The sequence below is a fragment of the Ostrea edulis genome, chromosome 1 (genome assembly GCF_947568905.1).
Source record: "Ostrea edulis chromosome 1, xbOstEdul1.1, whole genome shotgun sequence".
NCBI classification, from domain to species: Eukaryota; Metazoa; Mollusca; class Bivalvia; order Ostreida; family Ostreidae; genus Ostrea; species Ostrea edulis.
In genome coordinates, this window is record NC_079164.1 from 15957495 (window position 1) to 15970221 (window position 12727).

The 12727-nt window shown below is 35.5% G+C and overlaps 1 protein-coding gene across 4 annotated transcripts in view; it reads right to left on the reverse strand.

The window, feature by feature from the left end:
• Window positions 1-10: 10 nt before the first annotated feature.
• Window positions 11-12727, reverse strand: part of LOC125661738 (uncharacterized) — a 46729-nt gene continuing 34012 nt past the window's right edge. For all 4 annotated transcript variants that reach the window (XM_048893904.2, XM_056152899.1, XM_056152900.1 and 1 more), the window contains 6 exons: window positions 10434-10544; window positions 10159-10242; window positions 5680-5758; window positions 5241-5438; window positions 3103-3180; window positions 11-992 (listed from right to left, as the gene is read on the reverse strand). In XM_048893904.2, the coding sequence (XP_048749861.2) occupies window positions 223-992; window positions 3103-3180; window positions 5241-5438; window positions 5680-5758; window positions 10159-10242; window positions 10434-10544 (1320 nt within the window). In that variant the 3' untranslated portion in view covers window positions 11-222. The remainder of the gene's footprint in view (window positions 993-3102; window positions 3181-5240; window positions 5439-5679; window positions 5759-10158; window positions 10243-10433; window positions 10545-12727) is intronic.

A 12727-nucleotide genomic window follows, 5' to 3' on the forward strand; every position in this document is an offset into this window, starting at 1 on the left:
ATAAAAAAGATTTTGTAAAATTGCATCCAATTTAATCAACATGAACAATAAATTTGAAAACCATCAACAAGTATCACAGATGTTTGCTTAAGACCAGTTCTAATGATTATAAAAGAACTTTTTTGTACAACATTAAAACAGAACAGCAGTTAAAGAACTATAACAATTTGTCAGCACCTCAAATATCACATTCTGTCCAGAAAACTTTATATATAAAGAGATTTATTCCTCAATAAATTCAAATGGATCAGAGTCTTCATCTGCTTCATTCATATTCACCACAGAATTCTCCATGGAGAAAGACATGGCAGACTGAGGTTTGGGAACCATCTCAAAATCAAGACTAAACTCTTCCTTTTGGTCTTCAGAGTTTCTAAACTCTGTCTCTACACTAGGCACGGCCTGCTCCTTCAGATCACTCTGGCTAAGGAACAAGATATCCTCTCTAACAAGTGGGCTCCCACATGATTGACTTGTCTCATTCTTATGACTTACATTATCATCATGTTGATCACATTTAGATTTTTGAGAACTTTTCAATTTTCCTGATTTTTTCCTGACATCAGTATTCATATTCTTCCTCTGAACAGAACTTGAGTTTTCTTGCTGATTCTGCTCCTTCTGTATTAAGGGTTTGACATCGTCCACACTTGTGGTTTCCTCATCAGAGTCCATGTCCATTGTGAACACATCAGGGTCTAGTTCAAGTTGTCTGTGGGGTCCTGCACATGCGTTGTAATCAGTGGGAGTCTCATTATCAGACTGACTGTGTAGGCTACATGGATGACTAATTGCTTCACTTTCCCTATCTGGGCTAGATTGGTTGTGTAGACTGTCAGGATTAGGCTTCTGCTGAGTGTTTGTATTGATACATTCGCCGAGTTGGACCCTCTCCTCACCATCAGTTGTAGTTAAGGTGTCCCGTTTCTCTGGACTCTTCTTGCTGTTACTGTCTAGCCTCCTAGATTTCCTTGTTCCTTCCCCAAGAGACACTAAAAATCAAAACTTATACATTATGGACTGTTTGTTGTAATTTCAAATTGGTATTGCCTTCAAAATGCTCGTTCATACAGGGATTCATTACAAAATTATCATTAGTTCAGCATATCGCTCACTCATCTTAACAACATATTACTTTACTTCTTTATTCATGTAGATTACAATTATGGTCAAAATTAAACTATTTAAGAAATGACTTTAATTCTGGGGCATATTATACGAGTATAACCTGATTTGGGTCAGATGTAACCTTTGGTGTTTCTATGTTATGAACGTATGGACAATAATTTTCTCTCAGTGACCTTGCTCTAATTCAAACAACCTTGGGCTAGTATCAAGACATGCATATACACATATCACTAGCATCTTTTGTGTCAAAGTCCTTTGTACTCAGGTTAGGCCAATTCAACTTAATTGATAGATTATCATCCCCGCCCGCCCCTCTAAAATCGGCCCACCTGGTTTTTTTTATTTTGCGGAGCTTGCGATTTCCGGAAAATTTTCATGCCAGACTTTCTACCTTCTTACGGGCGTAAATGAAAGGAAAGGATTAATGTGCTTCATATCTTGAAGAAGTTTGGTATCTTTCTGTGTTTGAAATTAAAGCTTAACCTGGGATTCATCTGAAATAAGCATAGATCCATCTGGCATTAATGATGCACTACTCGTTTGTCATTAATATTTTTCTCAAAAAATTTAATTAAAAAAAAATAAAATCCTCCCACTTGCCCCTTACTTTTTGGTGACCCTGGATGATAATCTACTAATTAAGTTGTATTGGCCTTATGGTTAGATAAAAAAAATTCCAAGCTACCTTAAAACATTGCCTATAAAATACTACACAATCTGGACATACCCTCACATCAAAAGTAACTTTTGTATATAGTAAGGCGTGAACATCAACATTGTTACAAAACATGGTCTTACAACCTTTTCTCTCACTGGCCTTGACATTCAGTGTCATGAAGCACCTTGGGTCATAAACAACCTCTGAATCAAGTACGATAATCTAAAGTTCCTTTCTTCAAAGTTCATGCTTTGACAACTTTCACCGACATTCAAGACAAGGATGACTTTGTTTGTAGTGTGGTACAAAAATAAATCATTGACACTGAAAAACGATTGACTCAATGTCACTGACTGTGAAAAAACAAGAATATCAGTTAAACTGATGGATCCTCTCTGAACTGCATCTAACCAAGCAACTAATTCATATGATGAATGACTCACACAATGATCAATAATTGTTGAAATATTGTTGAAATGAAGTTTTTCCCCATACATAAGGTATATGTTGAGTGACGTTGACCTTTAAAAAATGACCTTGAGTGACCTTTGTCTGAAACTTATTTGTGCCATACATGATCAACACCTGTTCAAAAACTGTTGATACAAGGTACTTTTTCCTCATATTAGATTCAAGTTCTGAGTGACCTTGACTTTTCTAAAATTACCTTGTTTTTACAATGCTTTTTATGACACACTGTGTGGATGTTGCATTGGACAGGTTTCACAGTATTTGTTTTCATTGCAAAATGCTTACTGGGCCTGTCATAAACATTTCGATCTTATCCAAAAGATAAGTATGTGTCATGCACAATTAATCTTAGTACCAAACATCTCCATGAAGTTTCATTCCATACATTGTTAACAGAAACTGCATTCAAAATTGTCCCCATGCAAATGAAGACATCCATTTCTACATTATAAATCCCTAAATTGAACAAATCCAAAAACATCAAACTGTCTTCAGTACAATACTATTCACACTTGTTATTGAACATCCAATTCAAACTGTAGCAGAAACTGCATTCATATACATCTCCATATATCAAAATGATATTATGTCCAATATACAGTGCAGAAAACCCAGCAAAACAAGGTGTCTTCCACAACTACATTTGGTACTGAAGGAGAATGTGAACGAATACAGTGTGATGAACAAGCAGACAGGCAGATGGAAAAGACAAATATATAATATGCCTCCCCCGAAAGTTGTAGGCGGGAATGGAAGTCATTACCGAGTATACATGTACTCATAAGAAATTTAGTTTACTACAGTGTACGAACTGTCCACTTTGTATATTAGCTATGATTGTATACCGTTAACGTTTTCATTGTTGTCTTCGTCAGAGTTGTCATCTTCCATCTCCTCATCACCTGATAACACAAAGTCCGACTCTGAAGAAAAATACATAGATTACATTTTTGACAGTTCACTTACAAAATATTTTTCATGGCCATGTAACACTTATAAAAAATCATGTCCTCACCAATGATAGCAAGTATTTTTTTAAACTAAAAGAACAGTAACTCTTGACGAAGTCCAAACTCGGGAATTCAATGAATTACACTCTCCTGCATTTACCTGTGCCTTACAAACTTCCTTTCGTAATGAGTGATTTAACCAATAACTTCATTCTAATTAATATATTAATGATGCTATCGTTAAGTTGAGCACAGCAACATACACATGAGTAGATCTGTTGCACAAAACAATCAACTGAGTTATATCTGCCACTTCATCCAATGCATTATGCTGTAAAATCAGAGAACATGACATTAAATCTGTCGACTTGCCCTGGCAATGATGATACATTAAACATTAGGCCTTCTCATTTCAATAAATAGTGTGCACACACTTTGCAGGAGACTGTATGACTAGTATGAAATAGAATTAATCCACACAAGTTCATAATGTCAGGTCATTGAAATGTAACTCTTCAAGGTTGATAAGATCATGGGAGTTTTTACTCGGTTGGAAAATTCCTTGGATGTACAATAAAACTGGTTTATTACAAACACGATATAGTAGCAAATTTACAGATATAACAATAGTTTTTCTGAATCCTTGGCAATTAACATTCTTATATATTTTTTATCTAAAAATTCAACTAATGTAATGATTTCGGATATAGCTAATTCATGGATATAACAAGCTAATTTTCATTCCTAAAAGCATTAAAACAATGTATATTTGTAACTGATTATAACAAATAATTTGTAGAGAATCATTTTTATCTAATTCTTGCACATTTATTGAACTGTTTATTATATTTTTGTTTTTATCTTCAGACATGCCCTTACAACTTAACTTTCAGATACTAATTTTCTTGTGTAGAAACCACCCCTAATTGAATTATTCCTATGATGTCAATTATCATCAATAAACTTCCGTTTATCTTTATGAGTTTGTACAAGTGGCAAATAAACCCTGCAAGAGGTGCCAATATTACATTCCAGCCTGATTTAATTCTTTGACTAGCAAAGATCAACTTATTTATATGAATTCATTATAGGTGGTATACAATGAGCCAGTAAATGATAAAATAATGTGCTTGCAAGTTTTCCGTAACGAGTTTCAAGGCAGTGCTTAATTTTATACGATATACAAAGATGTAAATTTGAGTGGTTATACTATGTTTTATAACCTGCTCTTCTCATACCAAATTTGCTATAAATTAAAAAAAATAATTTAATACATAGATAGAAAAATTTATGACTATAACAAAGTAATTCTACTGGGGACATCCCCATAAATTTGCTGTAACCAAATTTTAATGTATATATGTAAACTCCAATTTTCAATCTCTGTCCAAATCGTTAGAGCTTATAAATGCAACACTTACTATCAATTGAGTTCCTAAAGCTACACCCTTTTGACCACCCAGAAAAGATCAGGGATTGTTTAGAAGTTTTACCATCAGTGAAGGCCCTAGACTGTTCAACACATCCTGCAGACCTAATAGTGATCAGGAAGTCTTATGATCACTCAAGCTCCCTTAGCTAACACATTTTCAACCTTATTGAGGAGAGGACTAGGACTGTTCAGGAGATCTTACCATCAGTCAAGCTCCCTAGACTTTTTAACACATTTTCCAGACTACTAAGGAGAGAACTGGGGCTGTTAAGGAGATCTTACCATCAGTCAAGCTCCCTAGACTTTCTAACACATTTTCCAGACTACTAAGGAAAGAACTAGGGCTGTTCAGGAGATCTTACCATCAGTCAAGCTCCCTAGACTTTCTAACACATTTTCCAACTACTAAGGAGAGAACTGAGGTTGTTCAGGAGGTCTTACCATCAGTCAAGCTCCCTAGACTTTCTAACACATTTTCCAGACTACTAAGGAGAGAACTGGGGCTGTTCAGGAGATCTTACCATCAGTCAAGCTCCCTAGACTTTCTAACACATTTTCCAGACTATTAAGGAGAGAACTGAGGTTGTTCAGGAGGTCTTACCATCAGTCAAGCTCCCTAGACTTTCTAACACATTTTCCAGACTACTAAGGAGAGAACTGGGGTTGTTCAGGAGGTCTTCCACTGTTGTATCATTCATCACCTCCACTTCACTCCCATCAGACACTTCCTGTAAGGTCTTCTTTCCACCATGCCCATCTTTTGACTTTTTCATAGTCTTTATCTTCAAAGTTTTCTTCTCTGGAATAAAATAGAGCCATGGCACTTCATTTCCTTTTTCATTAACTATCACAATAAATTTAACATATAATTGGATCAGCATACTCAAATGGTTACAAATAAAATCCACATATATCTAGTCATTACCCTTTATTTTTCATGAATGTACCTTCACACAATTTCAAAGTTTTGTATTACCAAGTTTCATATATTTCGTATTTTGATTTTTATTTATCTGTGGAGATGTTATCCTGGATCATACCATGTTTCTTTGAGCTACACTCATCCTTTCCCCATTTGCCTGTATATCTTTTACAGAAGCTATACATCTGAAGTCTTTCCTAATAAAAAAAAAAATGAAAGTGAGCAATCTTACATACTCCATTTCCCCACAATAACACATAATTTATGGCAATGATATGAATAAAATACAACAAATTCTCATGCTTTGACCTTTCTAATATGACCTTGGCCCAAAAGTCCTTGTCTCATTTGGAACACTTGTGATTATTTTGTGATGAAAGATGTAGGAGATATGAGCTCAGATGGACATAACAGCAATTATACCCCCCCCCCCCCATTTTTTGGGGAGCATAAAAATCAAATAAGAATTTCTTGCAAATCTGCACAGTATGTTCTTATTAACTACAAGGTTTCATAAAATTTTGTTAAGCAGTTTCAGATGAGTTGCGCTGACAAGAACAGGACTGACGTTGGCCAAAAGGGACATCACTTCCAGAAAAAAAAAAGTGAATCAGAATTTCCTGTGAACATGCCCCATCTACAGTTAGATCTTATCATTGAACTACAAAGTTTCATGAAATTTTGTTGAACAGCTTCTAAGGAGTTGTGCTGACAAGAACAGGACTTACTGATGGGTAAAAAACATTATAACCTCTGCAACTCGTAGCATATGGGTATAATTACACCAAAGTGGTTATACTGTATTGATGAATACAGTGTACTTTATATATTTCTGCAGAGAAGCATTAAATATAAATTAGACCCCAAAAATTTCATCTTTGCAAAATTGAATTCCACAGCAATATATGAATTAAACAGAAATTGTTTTACAGATTCTAAGAATAAAACCTTTGATAAGACTCGTTTCCTTTATTTAATTTCTAACAAATGATGTCATATGCACCTGTCCGTGTAACAAAGTGTTATTGTATATACATGGGAGTAAAATGTCAAAAATACATGCTTCAATACATCAGTCAATCTCCCAATGAAAAAAAAAAGGTTCATGACTGCTGTGTATGTCCAACTTCAGATGTACAATGTTTGTATGTGGTTTAAATGGTCATTCCTGGTGCATCATCATTTAGAGTTCCTTGTATTCAGATACATGGTGGAAAATGTATTACCAACAAGATGCGTTTATGAAACACAAATGCCCCGATAATGGCCAATTCCGAAGATGGCCAAGGTCACAAGGGCAAATATCTAAAAAGAAATGCTCATGTACAATATGAAAGCTCTAATATTTACCATTTAGAAGTTATGACCAATGAAAAAAAAATTTAAAGTAGGTCAAATGTCAAGGTCAAAAGGTTCAATACCAACAGAAAGGTCTTGTCACAAGGAATACTCATGTGAAATATCAAAGCTCTATCTCTTACTGTTCAAAAGTTATTAGCAAGGTTAAAGTTCTCAAAAAGTAGGTCAAACTCCAAGGTCACGGGGTCAAAAATGTTGGTACCCACGGAAAGGTCTTGTCACAAGGAATACTCATGTGGAATATCAAAGCTCTATCTCTTACTGTTCAAAAGTTATTAGCAAGGTTAGTTTTCAAAAAGTAGGTCAAACTCGAAGGTCAAGGGGTCAAAAATGTTGGTACCCACGGAAAGGTCTTGTCACAAGGAATACTCATGTGAAATATCAAAGCTCTATCTCTTACTGTTCAAAAGTTATTAGCAAGGTTAAAGTTTCAGACAGAATGACAGACAGGACAAAAACAATATGCCCCTAGATCTTCAATCTCGGGGGCATAAAAATGTTGGTAACCACGAAAAGGTCTTGTCACAAGGAATACTCATGTGAAATATCAAAGCTCTATCACTTACTGTTCAAAAGTTATTTGCAAGGTTAAAGTTTTCAAAAAGTAGGTCAAACTCCAAGGTCACAGCGTAAAAAATGTTGGTACCCACGGAAAGGCCTTGTAACAAGGAATACTCATGTGAAACATCAAAGCTCTATCTCTTATTGTTCAAAAGTTATTAGCAAGGTTAAAGTTTTCAAAAAGTAGGTCACACTCCAAGGTCAAGGTGTCAAAAATGTTGGTACCCACGGAAAGGTCTTGTCACAAGGAATACTCATGTGAAATATCAAAGCTCTATCACCTACTGTTCAAAAGTTATTAGCAAGGTTAAAGTTTCTTCGATCTCGGGGGCATAAAAAGTACTCTTAACAGGGTTGTGGTTAGCTGAAATAATGTAGCCCTATCCGATTTTTTTTTTATTCTGACGTTTTTGGGATTAAAAAAAAAATTGGAGAGGGCTACATTATTGCAGCTAGGTTGTGGTTAACAACTTACCCATGCAACAATGTGAATAAAATTTCAAGTGGGTGATCAAATATTGAAAATCTAATCACCCACGTACATGGCAACGATACCAGAATAATCAAGTAAATAAAAGCCTATCAAAATTTCATATTCTGCCAATTTTCAAGTCATATAATGTGGGCCCATAGATTTTAATGCAGAAACCCTCTGACATAGCCTAGATAGAGCACAGTTGTGGTTAATAATTGGAACTTTTGAGGCCATATGGGTCCCCGACTCTTCAAGTTTATGGGCAACAGCTTGACCAATCTAAATGTGTACAAGTCTCTCTCTCCAGATATGTCTTAATCTATAATTTCAGCCTAAAATGGAAATCATTTGTCCTCTTGAAGATTAATTCCCCATCATCTTGCTAAGAGGTGAATAACTTTGTCATGAAATCTTCATCAAACAAGAGGTACTGTGAGCAATGCTCACTAAGAATACCCCCCGTTTACCCCAATCTCCCAAAGGGTGTTGGTAATAGGTATAAACTACCTCTTTTCTGAGTGTAAAAAACAAATGGCATGACAAACCGAACCATATTGCTACTTCGATGTCCAGTGCGCGTGACCTTTGACCCCAAAATCGATAGGGAACATCTTCATCCCATGGGTAGTCCATATGTATGATATGGTGACGGTAGGTGGAAAGGATAATGTTTTAGAGCCTGGAAACCATATTGCTACTTCGATGTCCAGTGCGTGTGACCTTTGACCTTTTGACCCCAAAATCAATAGGGAACATCTTCATCCCATGGGTAGTCCATATGTATGATATGGTGACTGTAGGTGGAAAGGATAACGCTTTAGAGCCCGGAAACCATATTGCTACTTCATGTCCAGTGCACATGACCTTTGACCTTTTGACCCCAAAATCGATAGGGAACATCTTCATCCCATGGGTAGTCCATATGTATGATATGGTGACGGTAGGTGGAAAGGATAACGCTTTAGAGCCCGGAAACCATATTGCTACTTCGATGTCCAGTGTGCATGACCTTTGACCTTTTGACCCCAAAATCGATAGGGAACATCTTCATCCCATGGGTAGTCCATATGTATGATATGGTGACGGTAGGTGGAAAGGATAATGCTTTAGAGCCTGGAAACCATTGCGTCTACAGACGGACAACCTGATTCCAGTATACCCCCCCACAACTTGTTGCGGGGGGTATAATAAAGGAACAAGAGGCCTATGGGCCACAATTAACACTTACATAAACTACCTTGGCTCTGCTGTTGTTTAGGTCTTGTGATTTTTAAAAGATTTTTTTGCAATCACTTACTACCATGGAAAATTCTGACTCCCATATGGCCTTAACCTAGCCCCATAAGGTCATGATATAACCATGATACAACATCACAAAATAGACAAGAGACCCATGAGCCACATCGCTCACCTGAGTCACCTTGGCCCATATCTAATGATTTTCCATATATATTTGCATGTAAAACTTTGATCCCTATAGTGGCCCCTAACCTAACCCTGGAGGCCACGATTTTTACAAAATTGAATCTGCACCATGTCAGGAAGCTTTCATGTCAATGTAAACTTCTTTGGCCTAATGGTTCTTGAGAAGATTTTTAAAGATTTTCTCTACATATTAGTATGTAAAATTTTGATCCCCTATTGTGGCCCCATCCTACCCACAGGGGCCATGATGTGAATAAACTTGAATCTGCACTATGTCAGGAAGCTTTCATGTAAATGTAAACTTTCCTGGCCCAGTGATTCTTGAGAAAAGGATTTTTAAAGATTTTCCCTATATATTTGCATGTAAAACTTTGATCCCCCTATTGTGGCCCCAACCCATCCCCTGGGGCCATGATTTGAACAATCTTGAATCTGCACAATGTCAGGATGCTTTCATGTAAATTTCTACTTTCCTGGCCCATTTCATAAAATGGATGAAACAAGTCTTGTGAAAGCTTAATTCTTAAGAAAAAATCTGTAAACTATTTTCTATTAACTAAAATACATTATCATCTGATTTATGAATATCAGAATTTCTTGATCTTCAATTTCTTTTGTTTATAACAAATGTTTATGTATTAAAGCTGAAGATCCAACAATTGTTGATATTTCAGACATAACCTTTAACAGTCAAAGATTTGTATATATTTACATGTATAACTGATTTCATTAATTGTACAGTTGAGCCCAGAAGCTTTAATTCAAATTGTCACTTACAGGAAGGTCCATTTGAAGAGCCTGACAAGCCTTCACTTTAGCTGCAGCTATCTCTGTTTTGTAGCTTGTAATTTTGTTTTTCTTCTGTATATAGAAATTTCAATTGAATATATATATTAAGTGCAATGATTGCTCACTTTTCAAATATCAGGACTTTATAACTGGATACAGCTTTCGATAAGTGTAAAATGATCTCCAATAAAAATAAATATGCAATACTCTCCTCATTGTGTCATGAATTAAAATAAAGTTTTAGGGGAAAAAATGCAGTTTACATTGGAGACCAAAGAATTCAGATTTTCTTTTCCAATGAATGGTTGAACACACGATGTCCTCAGCCAAGCCCTTGACACTCTGTCATCAAAGAACACCACATGGTAATGGCTCTATAAAGAGAAAAATTTGACAAGGCATTCATAAACAAACATTATCAGTTATACTTTAAATCAATCACTAGAACATCTAGCTTCACAGCAAGTCAATTGAAAACATGACTGAGACATGCAGCTGATAAATAAGTTTGGGAAATAGGGGGTGGGGTAGTCAATTTTGTCAAAGATAATCAATCACCAAAGTGGCCATATCACATTTTCGATTGTTCCAAAAGGAAAGACCAATTTCTTCAGGAGTACTAGAGGAACATATCAGCTTTAATGAAGCTTTATGATGACTTGGCATTCTGCTATTTAGTACTAAGATAAGATGATATTGTCTATGCCAATAAAAAGTCTTTACGTGGCCACATTGGAGTTCAAATTGCAACAGAATTATTTGTACAAGTATGGTGATTGTGTATGCAGCAATTCTGGTAAAGAAGATCAAAATGTAGCAAGGACAACATCAAGTGGATATAGCCCCTTGCATCATGGTTATGAATCATTTAATGGGTTCAATACTAAAACATCAACTCCCTTTCACCTACAACATACTGGGGTATGTATAGCAAGTATGGGCAATGAATGTCAAAGACTGTCAAACAAAACCAGTATATATATGTATTTATGTATATCAGTTCACTCTCATAACAACCTGTGCATATGGTCTCAACAACACTTACTTACTTACTTAGGTACACATGGAACATTGACTTACATGTATGACCTAGAGAGTAATAGAGATAGATCTGTCTTTATCTATATCTCTTTAAAAAGTATGACATGTTACATTCAATCAGTAACTTACTTTGACCTAAAAATCAATAGTAATCCTTTTACATCTGCCTGCTACCCCTGTAGTATGAATGTGACTGAAGACTGGAATAGTATATCTACATTGTTGGTGTCTACAACATGATTGTGACCGTAACCTATGACTTTTAAATCTATAAGGATCTTTCTTACTTTATCTATCATGTATGAGATCGAAAGCTGGAATGTACTGTATATAGTGTTCACAGCATTGTTACATTCAATCTGACTGACCTTTACTTATGACCCTTTGATCCAAAAATCAATAGATATATCTTCCTTTTCCCACCTTTTGGCACTGTAGCTAGTAAGAGATCAATATTTAAAATAGAACTCTTTATATTGTATTGATATTTTCCCAGGATGCATGGGCATCTCTGTTACAAGACAAGCATTCTGAGAAGATTGCATGGCAATACATAGTCCCCTTCCGGTTGCAAAAATCACTGTACCACAACAATATTCAAAGTTCATTATGTAGGTTATGGTAAAAGGAAAAATTGGGGAACCAGAAAGGATAGGAATGATTGGAAATGAACTACTATTCGAGTAGAGACTAGACCAAGAAAAAAGACAAATTTATAAATAGGTTTAGGTTTTTAACCAAGTCAATAAACTGTGACATGTAGATACATGTAATCATGAATAATTTATCTATATTGTAGTATTACTATGCTAGAAGTTTTAATGAGTGTAGTATTCTTAATTCTTATCTACAGAGATAAGAAACTTGGATGTAAACTAACAATTCATGCTATTTTTCTACGCCCAAGGGCCATAACTTAATGGAAAATCAACGGACCGAGATGAAATTCAAACTTGATCTGTAACTTGTTATGGCAAAGCAATGTACTAAATATCAAATGAATATCTTCAAGCACAACCAAAAAAAGTCTGGAAAACTGATAATTCATGCTATTTTTCTAAGTCCAAGGGCCATAACTAAGTGAAAAATCAACGGACCGAGACGAAATTCAAACTTGATCTGTAACTTGTTATGACAAAGCAATGTACCAAATATCAAATGAATATCTGCAAGCACTACCAAAAAAAGTCTGGAAAACTGATTATTCATGCTATTTTTCTAAATCCAAGGGTCATAACTACAGTACCCGCAACGTTAGTCTTGACATGATAAACGATAGAACATGATAAACGCACGATAGGATAGGATACACGCACCATACGATAGGATACACGGTAAACCTGATAAACGCAAAACCTGATAAAAGATCTTCACGATAGACCTGATAAACGCAAAACACGATAAACGATCTTCACAATAAATGGAAAACCTGATAGAAATGTTGTAAATTTAGAAACAATTTAGACAGAACGAAAGTTTGATACGTACAACATAATTACATTATGTTGATGATAAT